The 26,978-nt window shown below is 42.2% G+C and overlaps 1 protein-coding gene across 1 annotated transcript; it reads left to right on the top strand.

Moving 5' to 3' along the window:
* The first annotated feature begins 405 nt into the window (after window positions 1–405).
* LOC137862361 (D-threitol dehydrogenase-like) lies at window positions 406–26,585 on the top strand. Its single transcript, XM_068694357.1, has 8 exons — window positions 406–633; window positions 7,252–7,488; window positions 8,852–8,929; window positions 10,160–10,376; window positions 14,914–15,122; window positions 15,646–15,718; window positions 19,795–19,912; window positions 25,419–26,585. The coding sequence occupies exons 1-8, from the start codon at window positions 415–417 to the stop codon at window positions 25,612–25,614; spliced, it is 1,347 nt and encodes a 448-aa protein (XP_068550458.1). The 5' UTR covers window positions 406–414; the 3' UTR covers window positions 25,615–26,585.
* Window positions 26,586–26,978: the final 393 nt, after the last annotated feature.

Here is a 26,978-nt window from a genome sequence, read left to right as displayed (position 1 = left end):
CTAGGGATAATGACTCTAAGAGCAAATGCAAGGTAATGTAGTGATTTTTTTAAACCAGGTTCCAGAAAGAATATGGAGACATCTTAAAGCCATTTTCATATGGGGGGAATGTTAAAATATGCAATATTTCAAGCACTATTTAACAAGCACTTGAACAATAGCAGCATTGATGATAAAGGTTCTACATTTCAAACCAGTCCCTCTATTCTGTTGTCTTTTAGCTGGATTTTAGATGAAATTTTGTCAGATTCTGTTGTTAAACCCTTATATGAAAGTGTTTTAAGGTGTGATTTTTTTTTTTTTAATGATCACTTAAAAGGTACATCTAATTTTCATTGTGAACAAAGTACAGTCTTTCTTACGGTTTTATTTTTAAATTTTCATTCTTGTCTTTTAACAGGCCAAATTTTTAAGATGTTTATTCATATGATCAGAGCCAGGAAGATTTTATTAATTGGCAAGCTTAAAGGTTACAGTATCCTTGCTATCGCAGAAGAATTGCCAGATGATGGCAAAATCTTTGCATGTGCAGAAGTGCCGTATCTCGGAGTGAACAGCCAAGAAGCATTTGATTATTCTTCAGATGGCAAAAAGATAAGCATGCGAGTGGGACCGATAGCAGACACTTTGGAGGTAAAGTCACTTGGAAGGGGAGTCTGGGAGCTCTTGTGCAGAGCAGATTAAAGAGTTTTGGGCAGACAGAGTCTGTCATATTTCCTGCCCACAAAATGCTGGATGGTGACCCTAGTTTGCTCGCAAATATGCGAACACACTCTTGTACAGTAGTTATTTCTTGTTCATGATAATGTGTGATGGGACAGCTCTGTCACACAAAACAGCTATTTTCCTTCTTAACTAAAATACTGAAGCTTTTTTATCAGAGGACTCATGAGCTCTAAATTTAGGTTGGTACGCTTCAAAGGCAGAGTTTTACTTGGCTTGGGGAGTTTTTGGATTAGGGTCTCTAATTCCAAATATAACAAGCTGGCTGGGTGTATCTGTGCCATGCAGGGCCTGCCCTGGGAAGGACAGATTGCTCCCAAGGTTCACAAGAATTGGAAAAGCTCTGCAGAAGTCTGCAGTTCACCCACAGCCTGGCACTGTTTTGCCCCATTGGCAATACTGCGGGAAATTAGACCCTAGGCTTTTGACTTCCAGAGCAATGGGATCAGCTTCAGATGTGCAAACACGTCAGCTAAATTTGTTTCATTCTGACCAGAGGTTTTGTCCCAAGAACAAGAGAAGCTTATGGTTGCCAGCAGCTAGAGGAGTTTCACGTTTAATTCTGGTTTATGGATCTCCATGATACTGCTGCAGGTCCAGCATGCTAAGAAGAGGTGCCCACACAAGGTTCATTAAATTCATAATCTTTCTATTATTAATGCATACCAATTTGACCCAATTCCATCTTCAATCTGGAAGTGTCAGTGTGAGCTTGATAGTAATTTTGTTTGCATTAACAGCTACCATATTTGTTTCTAAAATGAAATGGCCAGGAGCTTTCTAAACTCTGGCTTCCATGACCTCCAAGTTTGGTAAGAAAGAAACAAAGAGCTGTGCCAAGTATATGAATAAACGAAACGTTACAGATCACCTGCAATGTGCAGCATTTAAAATCCCAGCTCCCTGCAGTGAGTGTGAAATTAATTGAATTGCTGTTGCTCTCTAGTGCCCATTCTGTGCAACTGACTTACTGTGACTGAATTAAAATATCTAGAGGCAGACAGAGTACATGCTGTGTAGAGATTAAAGAAGGGAGCAAAGACGTGAAAATTAAATCCTTAACACAGAATGTCGCAATTGATTTTATATCCTCGGATTGCAAAGTGAAGGCACATCCTGACCCCAGTTCTACAGGTACTCAGAATAGCTCTTGGAGCTGAAGGGAATGGAGGTGTTCGTGTCTGGTGGGTGAGACGCCTGTGCTGGGGGTGGGTCTCTGTGGCAGGATTTCTGCACTGGCCTCTGATCTGTGTTGCTCAACCTGACTGATATTTTGTCACTGGTATCAGGACACTCAGGACTGTCCTACTGGGCCTCTGGCTCTCTGGTCACAATGACTGTAATTGAGGAAGGGACACATTTGGTGCCCTGGCACGCTGGGGTCACTGGGGTTTGCCCAGCTGGAGCAGGGACAGCCATATGGGAGCACATGGAAGAAGCTCAGGCTGTGAACAAGTGCACTGCCATTTCCCTCCTCGAGGAGACTAGCTCAGGTTGGAGACCCAGGAGGCTTCCTCCGTTTCCAAGTGGGCATGCTGAAATGCAGGGGGATGAGTCTGTCAGGTGGGAGATGGGCTGGGGCTAGCACAGCTGAGCTCTTGCAGCTCAACTACATGAAGGAGGTGGAAAATAACCACGTTTCTGTCCCTCATTGTCTGCAAGGAGCCTGGTCTAGAGCAGAGATGGGTAAGAGTTGCTGAAGAGCACGGTGAGATTATCTGCTTCTCCTCAAATCCTTCCAACAGCACAAGCTCGTGGGAGCAGAGTATTTGCCTTGTCACACTGGTGATTTTAAGGCACAAAATTGTGCTTCAGGCAGTGGGGTCACTGTGGCACCCGTGTGGCTCTGGCTCCTCCACCCAGCACTGTGCATCTTCAGGGCGGTGAGTTAGGGGAGAGCAGTGCGAGCAGGCCACAGGTGCACCCGGACCAGGGTTTCTGAAGCCTCTCACAGCTCCTCTGCATTCATGTGCAGGGCTGGCCAAATTCCCTGTCTCTTGTCCCGGATCAGAGCCAGCTGCAAAACATCTGGGATTTTGGGCTGCCAAAGGAAGCCAAATACCAGGGAGGAGCTGCAGAGCTCAGCTACAGAGTGGGGTTTGTTTGGTACCTGAGGACATGATGGAAAAAACACCTTTCCTGAGTGGGAGGAGAGGCACTGCAGAAGCTAAGAGAGGCCCCTGCCAAAGGATGTAGCTCATGTGCTCCATGGCACGTGTCTCTGTGCCCAAAGACTTCAGTAATTTTGACATCATCTTTTGAAATACAGAGTTGAGGGGAGCCTTGGGTTCAGACTCTGATGTAGGTGCTTTCAGTGGGCATTAGCTAACTTTTGAATGTGTGCTGGGCCACAGCATTTAAAATCCTTTCCCAACCAACTCCTTAAATCTGAAGTCTATTGTGCCGTGCCTGAGTAACCCGCCTTGCCCTGCACCAGCTGTTAGCAACAGGCCTGATCCTGCACCGAGTGCTTCCACTAATTCCCAGAGGACTTTGAACAATGGATGCAGGCCTGAGACCACAGGGAATGTAAACTACCAGGAAATTATTCCCATCCGTGATTTCGATCCTTCCATTTTAAAATCAAAAACACAACGCAAAAAATAACACTGTGTTTGCAGCGGATTCTGCTGATTGCAGGTCATTGTGTAAGCATGCCGGGGGTTTCTTTTTTCTTTTTTTCCCTCCTTTTACCAGACAGAATAGGTGAAGAGGTTGAGCTGCAGATCTCATTTCTCCTGTTTTGCTGCTTGTGAAGTCTGCCAACAGAATCCACCTTGACAAAGTCAAGGACTCTGCGTTTAATGTTGAACTGAGTGAATAAATTATGCATGAAATTGTGTCGGAGTCTCTAGTGTGCAGAATTGCTCCTTTTGATATGAAAGGTTAATTCAGAAAGGAGTCCAAAATAGCTGGAAATTGTGGGGATAAGTGGATAGTATTCACTGTTGTGAGCTGTTATTACTAGAAATTGCATTCCCTCTCTAGCTTCCCTAGAGATTTAGCTTTGCCGGTGAATATAAACTGTACTCAATAGAATAGCGTTTAGGAGTAACAAGAGTGTATGTCCACATACAGTAAAATATTCTAATGGTGTTTTAAGAGGAAGCTGTACTTTTTCATGTATTCTGTGTACCCCAAGGATGGATTGCTATTACATTTAGGTCAAGAACAAGGCATAGGGAAGGTAATAAGTTCTGAGTACATCTTTATTACAAATACGCTGACTGTATGATCCATTTCAAAGAAACTGGACAGTCATTTTTTTTTTTTCCTGATTGAGTTTGTATATGCCTTATGAGAGAGTGTTGCCTCCGATCAGGACTGCAGTCAGGTTTTCTTTGAGTGTTGGCAGAAGATTCATTCATGTTTTTATTCAGGATGTCCTCTCCCTGGTCTTTTGCAGTAACCATCAGCAGCGTTGCTGTGTCCTCCTCGTGCTTGCTTTTGGGGCATCTCTGCTGTGCAATGCAGTGCTACAAGGTTGTTTTGTTGTTGATGTTGTTTTTTTTCCAACCAAAAAGGATATTAATGACTCACTGAAAGCAAAAGCATTAATTTTAGCCAAGTTTGCTCTGCGTTAAGAACTTCTCATTGCCATCTGTTACTGCCTATGATGCCTCTGTAGCAAGGAGCAGGGACTGCACTGTAAACATTCAGGAAATTAGTTTCAGCAGGATATTTTGCAGGCAGATTATTTCCTTCTGGATCTCAGCTTTCCTCGCAGTTGGAGACCTTTGGGCTCTGCCTGTCTCCTAGCAAAGGACAGGCGTCTCTAACGTGCTGTGGGGTCCCAGGTAGGGCCAGGCCCAGCCTGCTCAGTCACACAGGGAAGAAGAGGGTGGCAAGTCCCTCGTAAACCCCCTCATCCATTTCTGAGAGGGATGGCAGTGAGCTCTCCTGCTCTCTGATCATCTCTGCTGATATTTCCAGCACTGAACTCTTCAGCCAGAGCTATCAGTGGGGCGGCTTCTTCCCTTTTCTCACTCTTTTCCTTGGTGCAGCAGAGGGTGCAGGCAATGAGGCATGCCTCCTGTGGAAACACGAAGCTCGAATGATGGCAGTATGGACTCCAAGGGAGTGATTCAGGCACTCCGTGTAGGTGCCTGGTACTGCTTCAGCTCCCCCTAAGACATGCAGCTGGGGGATATGAAACAGGATCTGTGGGGAGCTAAAACTGATGTATTTGCCTACATCTAGGCACCTAAAGCCCACCCCTAGACTATCACAGCTCCTAGCAATGTCTTGTGAAGCTCTGCAAAGCACAAGGGAAGTAAGCAGGGTAGGAGCCTTCAAAGGGCTTGACCCAGAGGAACGAGAGGTGCCCAAGTGACCCTCGTGGCTGGCCATTCCTATCTTGAGGGACTGGCCAAAGAGAAGGTGCCCTTGCACACTCAGGCAGTGCAAGGACAGCACAGGTTTTTGCTGGGTGCACACAGAGCTCAGGCATCCTCCTGGGCTGAAAGCTGGGAAGCTGAAAGCTGGTTTATCTGTATCAGAAGTTAGATAAGAAGGAGATAAGCTGTCAGCAGGTAGATGGTATGGAAAGAGGGCTGAAACGAGAAGTCCAACTAATAATATCCAAAGAGCTGCACAACTCCATATGGACCTAATGAAGTTGATGCATAAAAGCGAGATTCTTTTTCATTAGGGAGCCATACCACAGAGCAGTAGGAACATATGTTCAGAGATGGCCACATCTGCTTCTGAATATCTGCCCCCTATCTCCTCCGCCCAGGAAGGTTACAAGTCAGAAAGTAGTGATAAGTCATGGTAATTACTTGGATTTGGCTTTGGCTCTTCTCTCTGGAGAATGAGACCTCTAATCTCTCTTCCTGATGGACTCCTCCTCCTCACATCCATCTTCTGACCCTTCCTGAAGTAGCTACATGGGGCAGACTGGATGAATTGCAGCAACTTGGTATAAGATGCTCTTCTGCAGCAGCAACAATGTTCCTGCTGCTTTCTGCCGGCACAGCTCAAGAAGAAACCAGGGTAAAGTGTTCTTACCAGTCATGAGATGAAAAGAAAAGATGAATCCTAGGAAATCAGGTGTCCCAGCTTTTGCTACATTTATTATAAACCAGCGTATATATGGCCTTAAAGCATTCTTTCAACATACTGTTGCAGCAAAAAATTGTCCTAAATATGGACTCATGAATGCTCTTGGCAGAGCTTCTGTGCTATCAAGCATCTGCAGTTAAGCGTGTCTATCCAGGATCTCAGGCAGGCTTAATTTCTTAACCACCAGCAAGCCCACAATGACACCAGTTTGCACAATAGAATAACTCACAGCTTGACTGATCCAATTCCTGCTATTTCCTCGTCTGAATGATGTGCTCTCTGCTTCAGAAAGGCTCCTGAAATCTCTGTTTGGGAGCCATCAACCTCACTCCTGAAAGCAAATTAGTTTTTCATATATTCCGTTGCCATTTGTTATTGATGCTTTCTCTCGTACATCTCAGGGGATCGCTCATCACTCATTGTGCACAATGTCTCCAAACACAAAAGGGAAATCTGGACGCAAGAAGTGCTGTTAAAAGTTGTGGTAGAAACAGTGAGTTCTGGAAAACATAATTGTTTCTCTTTTCACTTGAAATGCCAAGACTTGAAAGCATTTATGCTTGCCTGAGATAGGTGGATGAGCCGTTGTTTCATTGCAACGCACACAGATGCAGTTAAATAGTCCCAGATGGAATCTGAAATATTCCATAGCAGCCTCTTGGGCAGCGAGTGCATTAACTGCCACAGGAGAAGGCTGTAAAGGCTCCCATCTGGTCATCCATCAACACTTTTATACATTATCATCAGCAGCCTGCTTGGAGGGAAGGTGTGCCACATTTCTGAAAATCCAATTAGATGATAGCAGCCAGTTCTCTTTTATCCGCTGTTGCTGAGCCATCCAAAGCATTTTTTTAGATTAAAGAAACATAATTTTCCTTCACAGGAGCTGTGCCGCTTTATCTCTATCGTGACCCGTTCTTTTATGTGCTTTATAATTCTATTATTAATTGGGATTTCAACCATTCGCCTGCTACTGAAGTGGGCTTTGCCAGTCTGCAATTCCCAGGATCAGCCTTCTGCCTCTTTTCCCCAAAGGCTGTTACAATTGCCACTCTTTGGTTTGTTGATAGTTACTCCTTTGAGAAGAGAGAGCTCATTGCAGCAGTTCTGCTGCCGCAGGGTTTGATGTGAGTCCTCTCCCTTGCCTTGATGGCTCGATCCCCTTTGACTCTGGATGTGCAGGTGTTGCTGCTGTGCCTCCCAGCACCGCAAGCTGTGATGAGCAGTCCTCTTTTGTATCCTGATTGTCTCTGAGAGGTTCAGAGGTTTGGGCACCAGGGTTGCTGAAGAATTGTTTGCGAAGCATGGAAAACTCTCAACATCTCCAGAAGTAATTCTAGCTATGCTATTTTAAAAGAGCAGGGTTCGTCTGATTCGAGTTCTTATATAAAGGACATTTTAATGGCAGGGCTTTCAAACTGCAGGTAAATAATTAGTGTTTTCTCCAATATCATTTTTTCCCAGGCATTACATGCTGAGGATGAGCACTTTGATATGGTCTTTATTGATGCTGATCAAAGGAGCGCTGTTAACTACTACAGCTTTGTCATGGATAACCACTTGCTGAGAATGGATGGAGTGATCTGTGTAGAGAATACACTCATGAAAGGACAAGTCTACCTGGAGAACATATCTGAGGAAAATGTACTAGCTGTCAGAAAATTAAACACAATGATTAATTCAGATCCTCGTGTTGAGCAGGTTAGTGCAATGCCATTGGTTAAGGTGCCTGTGCTACCGTATCTATGGGTTTTGCAACGTGCTCTTCGAAATGTTTCTTTTGTTGGTGCTATTATCCAAGGGACCTAAAAAGAACTCAAGCTGTATTATAATTCACCTTACTTGATCTCTCCATGTGAGCTTCTGTGTTCAGCAAAGGTCCCTACACTCTGTCTACATCATCAACGGTGTTAAAGGCGAGATAAAAGTGGAGCACTTAGGTGTGAATAATCAGCTCCACGGCACAACTGAGGAACCGCCACTGCTATAAGCCTTTGGGGGCTGTAGGGCACCACCAGCACAACAAGAGTCAACGAAGTCCTACTCCAGCAGGAGACAGAGATCTTGCAGTAGGATGCATAAACAATATGCTGTGGTTTTCAAGATGAAATCAGACAAATAGACAAGGCTTTGCCTGAAAAACTTGCTCTCCTGTGCCAGCTGCATTGGGCTGGCAGAGGGTCTGCTGTGGCTGGGAGGGAGCCAGCAAGGATGGCCGGATCCCTGCCTGCCTGTGCCACTGGGCCAGTCCCACACTGGGATGGCTGAAGTCTGCCCCCAACCTCTTAGGATATGGCACAGGGGCTTGGGAATTGTGCCCAGGGGATTTTTGCTATGTGCCTCATAGGCTCAAGGTCCTTGTCCAGCTGCAGGTCAGACAGCCTCTAGAGGCATCCCCTGTGCTCCATTTACCATATCCTCAACACAGCTGTCAGTACCAAGAGCAACAACTTTTTTTTTTTTTTTTCAGAAGAGGGAAAGACTGACAAAGACTTTCCATGCCCTGAATGTTACTGTCAGCTATTTAATGCATGTAAATAGCCCATTGTTTCCGTATCTAATATTTTAATGGTTTGACATTGGCATTGAACCTCCAGCACTGAGTGCATCTTTCACTGAAGTGTGATAATGGTATCAAGAGGCAGGTGACAAAACCCACTGAAATTCACCTATAGGTGTGGGAAAGGCATTCCAGAGACTGCTAAGGAACACCAAAGTGTAGCTTTTATGGTTTGCTGGGCTCCAAGAATGAAACTAGAATATCTGCCTGACAGCAGATAGTGGCAGTGGAAACCCAGAAACCTCAGCAGCTGGCACTGATTTAGAAAATGGAGAGACAAAATTGCATTTTTTTCCTGGCATTTGTGGAAGCCAGGAATTTGGAAGAAGAATGTGAGCAAATATGGATGCCTGACATATTTGGGTTGGAAGGAATTTCAGCTAAAGAATAGGAGCAAGAGAAAAACTACCATGGCCTGAGGAAGGAAGGTCTCTCCTTAATGTCAGTGGAATTTGGGTGAAGTACAAAGTGGTTGATAACTGTGTGTGTGCATTATGTTTGCAGATAATTTTACCTGTGCAAAATGGACTGAGCGTCATTCGAAGGAGCCCTGCACCTCCAGATGCAGTGATTGAAACAAAGGTGTGTATTTGCTCTTTGTGAATATCTCTGGGAAAAAAATTGGCGCTGCAGATGACAATGAAATAGAAAACCATGTTCAGGTTTTGGTGGTGAGGGCCCAGACTCATGCTCTGCCATGCCTTTGGTGTCATGCAGCACAGAGTTACTGGTTTAGAGTGTGACACAGGCTAGCTGCACTAGTGCAGGGCTACACTAAAGCTATGAAACACCTATCCCTAGAAAAGTCTGTTGGGGCAGCCACTCTGATGCTGTGCTAACCATGTGTACTGGTTGCCTGCTGCTCTCTGGTCCTTCCCATTGCAGGGGAGTGTGGGCAGATGCAGCTGGGGCCAATACAAGGCAACGTGGTGTTTCTGAAGTAGCGTTTTTGTCCAAAGGCAGCTCATGATGCCCTCCTATGCTCTATTTTCATGGCCTTAGATTTATCCTCTCTTGGGGAAAAGATGGTGATTTTATCTTTTCTGTAGAAATTCCATTGTATGTAATGGGCATCATCCTGCTGTAACAAAATTCCGACCTGGAATTGTAATGGCCCAGTTCTGTAAAGCCAGACTCAAATGTCTTGATTGTTTTGCAGTTTGAGAGCTCCCAAATCTACATCCACTGGTAATTCCTGGCATTTCAAATCCAATATTTTAAACATCTTGTATTTTCCATTTTAATTCCAGTCAGGGGGAAATGATGTATGGCAGCTGATCAGATGACAGCTTGGTTTAAGTTATTGGCTGATATCTTTATTTGTGCACCAGCCTTGTGAAGATATTTTGACTGCACTCCACTTGAGCCAAATCCTGCCTTTGGAAACTTCTCTTAGCCTCCTTCATCCTGGAGCCAGCTGAATCTGAGGGCAGGATTTGGCCCTGGGGGTGAAATAGCTGGAAGACTTAACCAGTTATCTTCTGAGAGGCCGTACCTCACCTATCTCACCCATCTCCCATGGGAAGCCAGGTCAGAAAGTACTGCACCCTTCTCTGATGTACCTGGAGTGGTTGGTGCATCTCCCCAGACCATAGCCCTCCTGCTCCATTGCTTAGTGCTCCTGTTCAGACTAGTATCAGTGGAGATAAGGACGCGTTTTGGCTTGAATTGTGTTTTTGCATTAAATAATAGGTCAAGAAGACATGGATCCCTGTGCATGCTCCCACCTCATCCTTACAGGCAGAGCCTGTCAGAGCTGTTCTGCTACAGCTTTGCTCCTTGCTGTGAAATGTGTGTCTGTCTTTGTTTTAGAAAGAAGTGGTGAGGGATGAAATCTTCTGGGGTTATAACAAGCGCCGCATCCTTGACCGGCTGCGCCTGGATGACAAGGTGGCCTACGTCACCGGCGGAGGGCAGGGAATTGGGAGAGCCTTTGCTCACGCGCTGGGGGAAGCTGGTGCCAAAGTAGCTGTTGTGGACCTGGTCCTTGAGAAGGCAGAAGCAGTGGCACATGAGCTCAGCCTCAAAGGTAAGCACGAGCCTAACCACGGTGGAAGGACAGGATAAAGTTACTGTCAGCATTAGCCTCTTCGTGTGCCCTCAAGTTGAGGCAGTCCTTTTTGAAAACCTCCCTCCGCAGTTCTTTCAAACATGCATATGAGGTCAAATATAGGAACAAACCACTAGTAGACATAATAGCTAAAATCCCAAATAAGAGGTAAAATCCTCTGCAAGCCACTTCTATTTTAGCAGTAAAAACACGAAAAGTAACATAAAATTGAATTTCCCCCTAGAGTCACGCTAAACTGCAATTGTAAAGAGGAGAAAGAAAACTGGAAATATAATTTTAATGAGAAAAGAAAGGAAGTGTTACTCATTTTATAATTCCTTTTGTGATATTACAACCAACCCTTCTTCAAAGTTCAGTACTTCGTTGCCTCTAAGGATGGAGCTGTACTGAGGAAATGTTCATAGTCCCATATGTATCCAGACACCAGAACTTATGTCCACTCTGGTTTCAGGAAGGGATTGATCGCCACCGGATAATCTGCCCACTGAAACCTGGAGACTCCATTCTGCTTTAGCCAATGTAAAACTTCTCTCATAAACTGAAACAGATTTGTGCAAAGTGCATTTGGACCATCGGAAACCATATTCTCCAGCAGAACCAGCCCCTGCAAGTGTATTTCATCCGTATTTCCATTGTTTTGCCTCTAACAGCTTTCTGGGGAAGGGGCAAGGAATGGTTCATTCCTGGTTTTGTACCACCCTGAGCCTCTGCAGAGAATATATTAAACAAAAAGTCCCGGTCTGTACGCTGCCAGCTCTGGTAAGCATAAGACACGTTACACTGAGTATCAGTGCAGTGGTTAAAGCTCTGATTGCTGGTCTGATCCCTAATAATGACCCAGAAAAGAGAGTCTCCAGCTCCTATTACAAATTCTTGAGTCATCCAGTACCTCTTTCCCTGAAGCTTTTCATTTTCTTATGCACTGAAGCCATATGGTCTTGGCACACAATAGCTGTGCCCTACAACTTAACTTGCCTTTTGGATATTTTTTTACAGTTAGATCCTGCATATCAAGTAGAGCTATTCAGAAAGAAATGGGATACTTGATAGAGCCATGAGAATTTGGAAGCCAGTGGTCTGTTTGAAAATGAACTTAACTTTTCTCCAGGGCGTTTTCAGTAGGAGCTTGATCATCCATCCTGCAATGGCTGTCCTACCTCTCTGCTCCTTCACTGGTGGGTTGCAAGCCCACAGAAAGCAGCAGTGGTGGTGGGGTTACAAAATGCAGTCAGAGGGGTCACGAGGCATTGCAAATATTATTGCAGTCTAAAGTAAAGAAAATCTCACTTCTCAGTCTTTACACATCTTTATCCTTCGAGGTCAAATATTTTGTCGACTTGACCAGTGCAGCTGCTCAGGGCACATCTATTCCATCTCATGACAATTTTTGAGGTTTCAAATTTATTGTCATTCCTTGTTGGAACAAAACCCAAACTTTGTAATGCTTTTGTGAAAGGGAATTATATCCAAATGCCCATTTTTGGAAAGGATCTGAAAAGGTCAGATTTTCAATCTCTTTCTCTCCAGAGGTAACTAGAGTCTAGCCTGGACCTCAAAGCTTTCCCTTGAAAACTTCTGTTGAAATCAATATGTTTCCATGAAACATTTTGGCTTCAAAGAAGTAACATACTCTGTTGGAAATAAATTTTGACAAAAAGGTTCAGCTAGCTTTACTCTCACAAAATTCACATGAGTAAATTAAAGCAATCATTGTAGTATTAATACATATTTTTCCTGCTATAATAAGCACAAAGGAGCTGTGATTTTTTTCTCCCCTCTCTGGTTGTGGATCTCTTACTCCAAGCTGGAAACACAGTGCCCCAAGTCATTCCCATACTGATATTTCTTTAAAACACTTTACTTAGTTTTCTTAAACCCACTTTGCTTCTTATACCAAGGAGCCCTTTGCTGTCTTCTGGGAAGGTGCCATCACTTCATGATGGGTTTTAAACATCAGAAACCCTGTGATCTCAGTTTTAGCTTTGTTAGACAGCTCGGGATTATCTCCCTTGGCTACAGGGGTCTTTGTTTTTACATCCTGAGTGAATACCTTTTTCAACAGTTGCTAATGGATCCTGACAGAAGAACCAAAAATGATGAAACGTAACCAAAAAATCCTAAGGGTTACCTTCCACTACATACCCATCTGTCTTCAGGGGGAATGACTGCCTCTACCTTAAGGGAAGAATTAGTCTGATGGGATTTTTAAAATGTGCATTTTCACTGTAAACTATGCAAATGCCTTCCCCACAATGTCACTTCTGATCTTCTTGTATATATGCAATGTTTTACTTCCATTTATACCGAGAGACCACAGACGGAGCCCCATGGCAATGGGGCTGCATGCACATATCACCTCCAGAGGGGCAGCTCAGAGAGATTTGGCACATTGATGCCTCTCCATCACTGACCCATGGGGTGCCTCTCCTGCCCCTTTCGTTCCAGCACTACCTCCACCTGCATCACAAAAACAAACTGAAGCCTGAAGAGGTACGTGGGTACTGTCATGCATATAGCAGCAGGGTCCTGTCTTGCGTTTCTTACTTCTGGTTAGTTCTACAAATTTAAAGCTATTTTCCCGTAGTTTATATAATTAATTAATTAATTTTAACAGATGGCCCGGGGGGACAGCAGAGAGAAAGGGACTTATTTTCCCTCTCTCAGAGTGCAGAGATACCAGCTGAATTGATTAAGGTCAAGTGTGGGACTCTGTTTTGAAGTGAGCGTGCCTTCACTGCTTCTTCTCTAGACACTCACATGTGGCACCTTTTGTCCTGTTTTTATGAACTATCATATACGATGACGCCACAGATGGGGTGAGAGTTGGAGGGCAGGTGAAGAGCCTCATTCTGTTACCATTAGTTACACGCTTGTACCCATTTTGTCTGTAAAGAGAATAAGAAAGATTGCAGCAGCTCCGAGTATGTTGCATGTCTCAATAACAATTAGAAGGAGCAATGGGGGCTGTCTGCCTATTCTTATTCTTTCTGCATATTTAGCATAAATCCTGCGATAAAACAAGAGGGCTTGTTCTGTGGCAGAACGTGCATTCATTTTCATAGGTGGCTGCCTTGTGGGTCTGCCCTTTTCTCCTCCATGGAACGCGAGGGGAGATCATCACTGAGCTTTTATTGTTTTGCCTTGCTTTTCCAAAAGTCTCCATCTCAAGACTCGATTTGGGAGCCTTCTATTCTCCTAGGAAAGGTTTAAGTGTGTTTTTTGAGAAGGTGCATCCACTTCCACCCTAGTTGTGCAAGGGGATGGTGCAGCAGCGTCCATAGTCCTTTGTTAACAGCTTTCTGAGAGTTCTCACAAGGTCAGTACCAGGCGAAGTGTCAGCTGGGAGTTTAGATACAGCTCAGAGGCTGGACTATGGGTATGGTATCGATCAAATAGTCACAATCAGCACTGCATATGGTGAGGCAGCCCTTCCCCTCTGTAATAAAAATCACTCTTTCCCTCCCCCTTTCTAGGGAGACTTGCTTATAACACACAACCTTTGTCCAGTCCAGTGGAGAACATGCCATGCCATGCTGTGTTTGCTTGCAGACTGCTCATCCAAGGTCCAGTTCCAGCGGCTGCCCCCTCCTTGTAAAGTTCACCACAGGGCTTACAGGTGTAGCCTTGTTTGACTTTCAGGTTGGGTTTAATCCCATTGGCTTCAGGTGCCTTGGTACACTGCTTTTTTCTTGTTAATAAGGGCATTTAAAGCTGATTTTGATATTAAATGAAATGAAGCTAATTACAATTCAGCACTGGAGCAATAGTCAACATCAATATTCTTCTAGGAAAAAAAAAAAAAAAGCACAACTTTTTCATATTTCTGATCTGGAAAATCTTTTCACTTTTGAATCTTTGTGTTACTCTGGCAGTGTGATTTTCAGCAAATAAGGCCAGAAACCGTGCCCACCACACCCATCCACCTGCAGGTATTCCTAGTTAGCTCCTGCCTAAAACTGGCTTGGTTTTGTACTTCATCTAGAGAACGCTTTTGGGAAAAATTAGTTTGCCTCCTGTAGTACCTGATGTCTGGCATAAAAAAAGCATCTGCATTTTAGCAAATGAAGGAATACTTTGCTTTTCTTGTTTCGGAGCTGTTGCCAGCCATCAGTAAGCGATGCTCTACAGTCCCCAGCACCCGCGAACCGCTGGAATTGCTCACGCTCTGGAAAGCTGCAGTTGAGTGTTTGGACAGAAGATGGTGCAGTGTTCAAAGCTTCGTCCTGCTGGAGTGTCAAACTCGGCTTTCACACCTCGGTTTTATGTGAGCTACCAACAAGCAAACCTTGCACCAGTTAGCAACTTAAAAAAAAAAATATATATATTTATTGCAATAACACACAATTTGCTACAGTTTGTGGAGCAGGGAATTAAGGTGGCACGATACATATATGTATACTACTCATGCATATCTACGTGAATGAATAAATGATAAAAATATATTATTTTCTTGCTGAATTCCCATACTGACTTTATCACCCTTACTTTAATTTAGGGATTAAAAGCATTGCCCTTGCAGCAGATGTAAGCAAACCCAAGGATGTGCAGAGGTTTGTTGATACGATTGTGGCTCGATGGGGCACAGTTGACATTGCATGCAACAATGCAGGAATCAATATGAACTCTGCAAGTGAAGACACTTCACTGGAAGAATGGGACAAAACTTTTAATGTTAATTTACGAGGATTATTTTTGTGCTGCCAAGTGAGTATGAAATGCTGTACAGGTTTGTTTTGCAAGTGGGCAATGATTTTCATATTTACTTTAACAAGTAACACTTTAATTTTTATTTTTTTATTTATTTTTTTTTACTAATTTTCACAACGAAATTGATGTTAGTTTCAATGAGGTTACTGAAAGATTGGTTTTATGTCAATTAAAGACTTCGATCAATATTTTCAAAAGCAGCTGGTAACTTACTAGCTGTCCAAGCTCAGGCATTTTTGGAGGGTGATTATTTGACATTTCCTGAAAAGCAGAAGGCTTTGGGGGGCCATTCCTAACATCAGTGATTTTTTAAAAATATTGCCAAAAGCAAGGACGGTCTGAAATGGCAATGGAATTTTTCCTGCATCAGCCATTTTTATACCAATTTTTTATATCAAGTGCTTAAAAAAAAGTGTTAGCACATAAACTCTTCTGAAAAGTGAAGACTAATTTATTATCATGTCATTATTAGCACAATCACAAAAAGGGTCACTGGTCTTTCCTTTAATTTCTGTCACAGGCTGCAGGCCGCATTATGCTGAATCAAGGATATGGGAAGATAATTAACACAGCATCTATGGCAAGTTTAATAGGTGAGTGATGAGAGCTAACAGTTGTGCTTCAGAATCCATATTTTAATTACTACCGATGCTATTTGAATCAATTAAACCTGTATTGGGAAGGAGTAAATCACTGACATTTTGTATTAGAGGAAATGTACTACAAAATTTTTATTGATATCATTTTTCAACATTTATCTGTCCTCTATGTTTTAGAGCACTTATTACTTTTTATAGAAGAGGCGGAGTCACCTCTGAGCCTGATGCACTGATGGCATGGGAGAGATGCTCTTGCCCTCCCCAGTAATTTTGGGAAAATGCATTTGAGTGTGGGAATCAGTGCCCTAGTGTTGTTTAGAAGCCACCCAAAAACTTTTGTGCTGCTCTTCACCCCAGTACCTGCGGTTATATTTCAATATTGTTGCCAACAGGTGTCTCCACCGACGCTGCTGAATCAGCAGTGTCGTCAAAAGCGCCAATAAACCATTGTAACATATGGAATGAAATCCCTACTGCTGAGCTAATCTGGAAGGCAGTTACATGCTGGTGAACTGAGGCCCATGTAACAAAAATTGATCAATTACACAAATTAAGCATAGCCCTTTAGGAATTTATTTTATTGGTCTGGACATCTGTTGCAGTATTGTCCAAATCCAAAAATCAAATGGTGCCTTGGGCTGCCAAGTTAGGCAAGAAAATCTAGTAGCTATAAAAGTACAACTGAAAACCCCTGTATTAATATCATGTCCATCTGCTGAATGTTACATAAATATGCAGTCTTTTTATTTTCCTTGGGAATAACATTTATTTTTACTGTGCCCAGTTTGACATTCTGTGACATTCTGTTCAGTTTATTGCATAGTAACTTTAAATGTTTCTTCAAAAATGCATTTATAATGTTGTTGTTAATTTTTTTTTCAAGTGTCTTTAGCAGCTGTTTTACTTATGCTTAAGCACAGGCACCATCCCTTCGCCCCAGCTTTGTAGAGTAACAAAATCTCCCAAACAAAAGTAGTTTTGAAAAGATTGCAGAGTTAAACTTTATACCCCTATGAAGTACAATCCTGAGAGCAGCCTGGAAGGGACTTTGCAAATTCCATTTACTTATCACTGAAAGTTAGTGTGGGTGGACATGGGTAGGCCAGAAGTTAAGAGACGAAGGGATGTGTTTACCTTCTGAACCTGTTTGAGTCTTGGCATGGAAAAAATCTAGTAGTTATAAAACTACAACTGAAAACCACGATGTTCATATCATGTCCATCTGCTGAATGTTAAATAAATATGTTGGTTGGTTGGTTATTTAAGTATGTTGGCCAACTGGCATAGTATGAAATGTTTCTAGAAATAGTTAGGGGATATTTTTTTTTTATTTTTGTAGGTTGAGTCCTTCCTGAGAGATAGAGGAAAATAAGTAGAGTCTTAGCAGGATAGGGAGGTTTTTGTTTGTGATTTTTTCCAGATAACACTGCTAAGAATCAATTTTAATTAATTGAAGATAGGCTGCATACATTTTGCATATGTGCGTTTTGATTCTGGTATTTGACTGGAATTATTCCAGACGTATGCTTCAGCAGCAGTGACGAGGCTGCTGCGGCTCTGCCATTTGTACAGGTGTAACCACGCTCTCTAATTTTTACAGCGAATATCTGTAGTAAGTGGTCTGTTCTCTCTGTGTGCACCTCTCATTAACATTATGCTGCTGCTTCAAGGTCAGGCTAGAAGCCTTATGCACCGAACAAGGTCACAAAAACATTGTGTCAGGTGTTTAAAATGTAATGCAGCTGATGTTTGCAGCATTTTTATCTGCTTTCCTCCTGTCTCCTCCATGTGAAACACAAGTGAGTGAGTGTCCTCCCTTCACACAGGCCTTACAAACTTTTTTTTTTTTTTTTTTTTTTTTTTTTGATGACACTGCTATAGGAATGTCTTTCTCACAAGCTGTTTTGCATGGGTTTGGAGAGTTAAAGATTTGCTGGTCTGTAATAGAGCACCCAAAAGGGCAGCTTGGGGAAGGGAGGAGGAGGTGCTCTGCAAGGCAGTGGTACTTGATCCAAAAATCTCCAGAGGGGGATATTTCATCTTCTGTGTTACCTTCCTTAGCCATTTGTACAAAGACAAAAGAACTGACATGGATAAACTCTTAAAACCCCCGACTCAAGCAGCTATCCCAAATCAGAAAATGGATTCTGATACCTCCCAACAACGTGCTGCTCTCACCCACGTGGGCAGGAGGTGCAAGGAAGGTGCCAAAACTCCTATCCTCTTAGCAAATACCGAATGATTTATCACAGACAGACGTGTTTGGAAAGTTTAGCAAAGAACTGCTATTGGGAGGTTGTGAGGTTAACTACCAAAGTCATACCTAACTTGGAGCTGATGCACAGCAATTAATCAAGAAATTAGGTTCCACTCCTGTTTGAGAGCCCCCACAGAGTGCTGTGTCTGTGGGACAGCAGGCACACGCAGAGGGCAACATGGTTCTGCTGGTAGCAATGGGAATTGTTTGGTATGGACCAAAAAATCAGTACCGGGTAAATGCTGGCAGAGGGGGCCAGTGTGTGAAGTGCTCTTTGCAGCCTAATTCTAAAAAGGCCTAATTCAGAGCAAACTTTCAGCACATGCAGAAAAGTGTATATATATATATTTATTGTTGCCCCAATCTTGTATCTTCTTCACATCTATTCACAGATGTCTCTGCTCAAGTCCAGTTTTTTATTCACATGCTCAGTAATTTACAGCAGGGCTCTTCACTCTTTCAGAACTAACTCAGTTTGGTACAGTCTTTGTTACACCCTTCAGATTTACACACTTGAAAACAATCTTTTCAGACAGTGAGAGCAATTGTGGTTGTATGGGGGTAACATGGACAGTGGTGGTCTGGAAGGGATACACCAGTTTAACCTCACAGGTTGGGACCAACCCAATGCCAACTGCTATACCTAAGGGGGGCTCCCAAGGTGCAGTGCCACCCACCCTCCCACGCTATGTTTGCTCATTTTGTGGTTTCTGGTGTTCAGCACTGTTTTTTTCCCCACTGTCCCTCCAAGAAGTGCCTTATTGATGTCTGGTTCCAACACGGTGCTAATTACAGATCCGTTTTTTGCACCAAATTTGCTTAAAGAGTTCATGCCTGCACCCAGGTCAGAGAAAAGTCCAGAGAGAGAGGTTGTGTGGGTGTAAATCCCAACAGCCAGTCTGGTTCGGGTTGACTCTGGTGGGTTTAAGGCACTTTATACCCACCAGGGATTTGCCCTTAAGTAGCTTTCCTGGGAGCACTGCAAGCCTGAGAGCTCGCGGAGGGGCAGAGCCACCCGAGCACGCAGCGCTAGCAAGCCTGCACATTGTAATTAGCAAGCCGATCATTTTCCCTCTGTGACTGACATGTGACATCTCTGAAACATTTTCAAAAGCTTCAGATTTTGAAAGTGGTGGGTGTTTGGAATTTTTGGGACGCACCTGGGCTCACATCCACACAAACACCGATTAGATAATGTGATGTGTTTGCCTCAGACTATGGATAATTTAAAAATTAAGGAGAATAATTTGTTCCAGGAAGCTATATATAATATAGTACGTTATATAAAATCTATTATGCATACCTATTATATTATATTGCATTATTTTATATTAGTATTACAATGTATGAATATTTTACATAAAATATACCTATGTGTATAATATATAAATATTATATATGCTATGTTATAATATAACAATGCACTGTTATGTATTATTATATATGATTATTTATTTTTCTTGGAAATAGTCAAATACTTGCATATGTATGTTTAACATCTTGCTTTTAGCTTTGCCCAGATAGGGAACATTTAAAATGTTTTTTTTTTTTTTTTTTTTTTTTTTAATATTTTTATTTTATTTTTTTTTCTCCATTTCTTTCAGTACCCCAGCTGCTGAGGCAAAAATGCGAGGTGGCTAAATAGAAATTTAGAGTTTTTTGGTGTGGCTAAATTGTTGTTGCTCCCTACCTTGTATCAGGGAAAACAGCAAATAGTTCATCTCAATGCAGGGAAGTAGCGTAGTGCTTAAACTTCCCCACACGTATTAAATTGTGGAGAATAAATATTTTCCTATTTCTGACTCCCTTCCAGTTCCGCACCCACAGAAGCAGTTGGCGTACAACGCCTCGAAAGCTGGGGTCGTAAAATTAACACAGACGTTAGGAACTGAATGGATTGACAGAGGAGTAAAAGTCAACTGCATTTCCCCGTAAGTAAAATGTAGTCTCATTTTGAAAGTACAAAGAGAATGAAATGTTCTAAAAAGCTCAAATGAGCAGTATCTTGGAAAATAAAGTTTCTAATTAGCAGGTGGATTGCATCCCTTTTTATGTTGTCTTTTCCTTAACAAAGGTTTAAATACTTAGAACCAAGCCTGCTCTGTTGCTGTGTATACTCAGGGATTTAAGAAGAGGTTTTAGCATTTGATAATAGGTTTTCCAATAATGTGAAGGGTAGTTTTTAGCGTTTCTCTTCCAGATGAAATATTTCCTTAGTCTGTCCAAGCCTTCTGCGGTTAAAGAAAAGGCTTTTGACACTTAATAGACAATACTTCTTTCCCCTTTTTACTTGAGACAAATATATAGGCACTTTAAAAGCCACATTGTAGTGCTGTAATTGAGATAGCGTTCAGCTCTGACAGTCACAGGAGGCCAGGTGTAATTTTGTAAATATATATATATATATTTATTACAAATTACATTTTTCTCACTTTTGGAGGCTTAAAGCTGCATGTTTTATTTTATGGTATTTATTCCCAAAGCAAAGTTTTCTTGCCACTTTTTCTCTCCCTGTTCCTCACACACATGCCCAACACAGTCATTTTATTAAACAATTAACAGTGCATGATAGCGCTAAGCAGAAACCCAAGTGGATGGCGCTAATTGGAAGCGGTCAAATTCTGTAGACCATTGAAGTCAATCAGAGTAAGTAAGAAGGGCAGGATTTTAACCCAGGAGTTAAATTGTAATAATGAAGATATAATGTACGTCAAATTAGGAAAAACAAATTACATATTTTAATCCACAAAGTGGAATAAAAAAAAAAAATCAGAGCTCAATGGTAAGTGCCTGTGTTTTTACTGTCGGTTTGCTCTCCACTTCCTTGTGCTAGCTGTCTTCCTTATGATTATTTATTACTAATTATAGCAGTGATTCCAGCCTTCACTGTATGTGATCCATGGATTCTTTAAACAGCGTCTTACTTCCTAATAGGATTTTCCCCATGCCAATGCTAACAGCTCTGCAATAGTGTTCTCACAACTGGGTCTGGTGAATTTACACTGGCTTTTAGGAGCCAGGGGAGATGAACGGAATTAGGGAAGCCCAGCAGGACCTGGCAGAAACTGTGCCTGCAAATGCACAGGTAATCTTTACCAACAGAGATGGGATAGTATTTCATATTCACTGTGATCATGAGTGAGAAGGCTCTTAGAGGAGGAATTACCCATTTTTAAGGGGTTTACATAAATTTAAAAAGTATCTGCTAAATGATCAAAACTCATTGCTTTGTATAAATTAGAAACCTACACTTGTATTTGAAGAAGTTATGTTTTTGGAGGCAGTCATCAGTGCATGGGGGAAAAACAGTCTTGCTTTTCTTTCTCTACTTTTTTAAGGCAAAATGAGGTTGCATTTGACCACCTGTACCTGTCTTAAACTCTCACTCTCAGGTCAAAATCCTGTAATAGGAAGTGGGATTTTTCTTTGCATTGCAATAGCCAGGAGTGGCACACAGAGGACAAAGGTTTCTGCTGTGGTTAAGGTCCCCTGTCCAGCCAGGTAGCTTTGGGTCATGATTCAGCATGGTTTGTATTGGTCAGATCCTCCCCACCAAACACAATATCTGCAGGTGCTTCTGCCTATATGAAGTGAGAACCTGTGTTTCAGAGCAGGTTTGCACCCATCCTCAGACCCGTGAACCCTGCCAGACTTGTTGTCGTACCTCTGTCTCTGGCACAGTGGCATCTTCAGGTCACTTCAGCATAATGGTACCTCAGATAATCCCTAGAGAAGTAAAATCAGTAGTTGTGCCGCTAAGTCCCTTGTTCTTCCTACACTTGGTTTCTTTAATGCTTTAAGGCATTCCCAGCTTACCTCTGTCTGAAACTCCAGACACTCCAGGCTGGCCTTAAACATAATTTCACCATGCAAACCTTTTGGCCTTTTTTCCTTCTTCCTATCTGGTCACTTTTTATCAACTTAATTTCTTAACGAGTGCATAAAACTTATGCAGACCAATGCATAAAAGTTATCAATGCATAAAATGTTACGGCAGAGTCCTTAGCATAATTCATAGCATTTATAAAATCAAAGATCCAGCCTTTTCTTGCTGGCCAGGCAAGTCTCAAGTCCACGAGGAGAAAGAGGCTGAGACTCCTTGGATGCTTTGGTTGACATTGCCCGTTGCTCCAGGCAGAGCAAGCATCTCTGTGCTCAGCCTTTCTGCCACCATCTACTGCAATTGCCTTGTAGCCTGTTGCAGAGCTGGTGCCACGCAAAATAAAAGAGCTGGACTCTTATCAAAAGGGAAATGGAGACTGGGCCACAGAGGGAACCTAGGGGTGAACAGGGAGCTTTACAGCACCGACAGGCAATGTGCCCAGCTGCCCACAGTGTGTGCTTTAGTCTCCTTCCCGGTCCCTGCAGACATTTTACATGAGTTGGGTATGATGGAGCAGGGGACTTTTGAAGACCTCTGGTTTTTGGCATGGAGCACTGGAACACCTCATTTTGCAGCCACCGTGCTGAATCGGTGGCAATTGTCTGAAATGAATGCTTTTAGCCAGGGGTCATAAAGCAGGTGGGGCAGGATCACCCCGGGTTTGGGGTCCTCCCCATCACGGGAAGGAAAGGCAGGAGAACTAGCACCCCAGCATCACCTAAAGGCGTCCCAATTAAGCAGCATTACCATCCCCATTAAGCAGCAGTCCTTGCTGGTAAGTATCTTTGGACTTAAATCTAATTCCTTGGGAGATGTCCCAATTAAGTGGATCTCTTGATTAAACACTTCCTGATTAAGTGGAGTGTACTTAACTCATTCAAATTAATAACTCATCTGAAAGAAATCAAGTTACACACAGATGGAATCTTTTTTTGCTCTCATTTGGGGATTGAACGCACGTAACAATTCCAGTTAAGTATCTGGTAAGTGATATTTTTCCTAATGCGTCTCTCGAAGTGGAAATGTTTTAGGCAATTGTTTCTTTTCCTTTTTTTTTTTTTCTTAACGTCTCAAATTGTCCTGTGTATCAATAATGAAATATTGATGCTCATGTCTAATGTTAAGGAACCAGCAGTTTGATATTACATTGACATGCAACAGAAAGTACTGATAGGCTCAGCACTGCATACGAGATGAGGTAGGGAATTAATGCATTGGCAGTTGTCTTTGCTGGAACTGGTTAGAAGCCAACTAAAATCTGCCTAAAAGGGTTCGACAACATTAAATTGCCCAACTTGGCACCAAAGCTTTCCCAGAAGATGTGTAGTATCAATGACATGCCTAATATTTATAGTGCCATCAGTATGTGTGTTTGCAACTTTAAGTTTTGTGCTATATTTTTTCTCATTTATGTAACAAAAATTTTTAATGAAGTTTTGTTACACATCAAAATTTTTGCTGCTTGAAGTCAACGTAAGGAAAGGTCAAACAAGAGGTGCAATCCTGTGATTTTCAGGTTGTAACAGTGAGACCAAGGACGGTTTTCCCAAACATTGAAAAATACCCTCTTTTTAGTGAAATCTGTTGTGCAGGAGGAATGTGCATCATATTTCCCAATCTGCATCCCCTTTTAAAAAATATTAATAAATTAAAAAAATATTTATAAATAATAAAAAACATAAGGATTTTATTCTGATCTCTGATAGTGTAAAGCCAGAATTATTATGCTGATGATTTTGTAAGCATAGAGTGAGGCACGTAAGGGAAAGGAGTGCAACATATTCCACATCTGCTGCTGAAAGCATGTTTCTCTCTGAAGAAAAGCAGTACTCGAGGAGTTTGGGTGAGTGAGGGGGGAGACCTGGAAGTGTGCTTAGGGGAAATAAATGAACTATCCGCAGCCCTATACTGGAATGTGTTTGATTTTATTACAGTGCCAGAGCTTAACCAAGCGGTGTTGCTCAGTGTTTCTGAACTGTTCTGGTGTTTATTGACAATTATAATAAAAAATAAAGCTCATATTTAAATCCTGCCCGATTAGTGAAAACAGAAACGTTTGGGGGAAAAGTCTGAATTAGTTCCACTTTGTAACAGAGTAAATAGAAGATTTCAGACTTCATTTAAAACAAAAGGTAAATCTCATACCCAGAATCCAGTGTGTCTCAAAAAATTATTTCCTTGGAAGTATAAATTGGGATGCCAATGAAGTTTCAGAACAAAACGGGTATTTTTATACTTTGTTCATTTCATATTTATCACTAGCTTGTTTGCTAATTTTCATTTGCAAGAGGCAATTCTTCCAGCTAACTGGCTGCCTCAATGGGCCACTGATTTCTTTGAAGTGACAGTCTGTAAATATGCATAAAAAAGAGATGCAATTAGCGTGTGTGTGGTTCAGTGCAGCCTGATTTCATTGGCAAGTTTACCCACAGTGTTGATAAGCTACATTATCTAGAAAATTGGCCGCTGAAAAACAGCACCTCTGATTGCCAGCAAAGGTTCCAGATAACAGGGTGCTGAAGAGAAATATAATTGAGGTTGAATATGTTAACCAAGGTGTCACATGCTCCTTAGAAGCGCTAATTTATCAGCATGTTGGAATTTTTATTAACATTTGGAATGCATTTCTACCACACTAATGAAGTGGAATTGGCAGTTCAGGTTTTAGTTATTGTCATTTCTGAGAAGTTAAATGTAATTTCTCGTTAGACACAGTTATGTAAATATATTTGTTCAGGGGCTGAAAAAATTATACATTTCACAAAATACAAATATGTTGTTAAGGAGGAGTGTGACAAATCAGTCGCAGTTAAAGTCATAAAAGCCAGCCAAATGTTCGCCCTGCATTGTGCTTTCCGGAGCATCACTCATTTTTAGGGCACCTGGAGAAAATGAACTTAGCAGAGTTTTAATGAATGGTGTAGTCACTTATTAATGTAAGGCAGGCAGGACAGGTAAATGCGTTGTGCTTTGTCGGAGTGTTTGTTTAAGGGGAATTGCTCTGTGCTGTGTCTCTCCTTTTTTGTGTGGAAAGAGTTTGGGACTGGGCAAGGTGCTGGCTTTTGTTTTTTGATGTATGGAAAGTCGGGCTGTTTTCAGTTTCTGGGCTGTATACAAACATGCCAAGCAACATTATGCTCTGAAAAGAGAAATCAGAAAAAGGACAGCAGTTCCCAAAAGTAGCAACAGAGCTGACTCGAGGCACTTCTGTTTCCAATGCCATGCTTGTTTTCTATAGGAAATAGGAAATCTGGAGATTATGATGAGTAATCTGAAAGTTAGAGGGTAACATGATTAGGCAAGAGGACAGTGTGTGTGTTCTCTGTTTAAAATAAATCCTCTAGGCTTACCCAGCAGTTGTGAAGGACAGTAGGTAAGAAGTGATACCGAAGTTTTTGTGATGACTTTCAGTAGAAGCACAGGCGGTGCAGCTTGCGGCTCTCCTTAAACTACTTCATAATTTTCCTTCTGATTTAACACCTCGAACACATGAGCTCTGCCTTTCCTCTTGGTCAGACCCACCCATAAACCTGTGCCGTGTGTGCTTTTTGCAGGGGCATCGTGGACACAGCGCTCATCCGCTCCGAGGCCCTGCAGCCGCTGGTGCAGCGCTGGCTGGCGGACATCCCCGCGGGAAGGCTGGCTCGGGGGACGGACCTGCAGGCTGCCATCGTCTTTTTGGCCTCTGAAGCCTCCGACTACATGACGGGCCACAACCTGGTCATTGAGGGGGGCCAGAGCCTGTGGTGAGGGGTCCTCCAGCCTCCCTTCTTGGGAGTGCGGTTCACTTCGCAGAGTAAGTAACAGAGATTGGGGTAGTCCCAGCTTGGGCCTCTGCAGATAAGTAGGCAGCTACTCTGAAATGCTTGTTTTCTTTGGGGTGTTGCTTTGGAAATTCATATAATGGGGAAAACAAACAAAAAAACACACATACACACAAAAACTAACAATTTAATTTTCACCATTTTCATGTTTTCCACTATGCTATCATATTTCAGTTATATTAGCATTTAGTCATATACAGGTATATTTACTGCAGTGAGATTTGGCTATTATTTAGTTTAGCAGTGGGTATTTTTTAAGCAATCAATATTAGCTGATCTGCGCAGTTTATTGTTCTTAGGCTATTTTTTGTATTCAAGTTGTTCCAGTGACATCTGTGAATGGTGAAAAACAGTTGGATGTAGTGTTAAAAAAAAATAAATTAGTTCATTGCATTTGAACCTGAATGTTGCCATTTTATATTTACTGGTGTTAGTTTTTGACAGTGTTTTTATACAAACACCCACATAAATGCCCCTAGAAGAAAAGCAGTGCATTTAATGGAGAATCATGGTTGGCAACTATAATGGCTCTAATCCAAAGACCATTGAGGTACGTGGGGGGCTGCTCATATACTTTAAATGCATGTGTAAGTGTTGATACAACTGGCTCTACGTTTTCCTTGATAGGCAGATGTAAGCAAAGGTCTTCCAAATTATTTTCTCCCCGTAAAATTCTGAACAAAATTTCTGGGTGTAAATCAGGGCCAGCCCCAGCAGTACTGAAACAGTCATGCTGGCTGAAGAGCTCATCTCAGCCAGACCACTGGGTTCATGGCTTATAGGCAATAAAATGTGGCACAATAACAACACTGGTGATAACGCTCTGAATTTATACAGACTTCCATCCTGAGGGCCTTTAAGCATAACCTTAGGAGAATTTACGGGAAGGAATTCACTTGCAAATCCTCATGTCATTTGTTTTGCATTTGGCAGCTCTTTGTTACCATAACATAAATAATTGTGGATGAATGTCATTACTTTGATTAAGTGCTACAAGTCCATACATTGGCTAGCCATTATTGTGGTGAATTGCTATAATGGCTTCAGACTTGACATTCACCGCCACATTGTAAGGTATGCATCTCGCTGACGTACTATCATCGTTATCGTGGATAAAGTGCAAGAAGATACTTGTCTTCATTAAATTTTCTATTAGACCATTGATAATTAATACATATCTCATGTTTCATCTCAAGTCGTTTTTCTGGGGAGTGTTGCTGTTAAGCGACTCACGGCTAGAGCTTTTTGGCTTGAAATCCCTGCCTTGTGTGAATGATCTAATTTATTGAC

This window comes from Anas acuta, chromosome 11 (assembly GCF_963932015.1).
Source record: "Anas acuta chromosome 11, bAnaAcu1.1, whole genome shotgun sequence".
NCBI lineage: Eukaryota > Metazoa > Chordata > Aves > Anseriformes > Anatidae > Anas > Anas acuta.
This window is presented reverse-complemented; position numbering and strand designations above follow the sequence as displayed.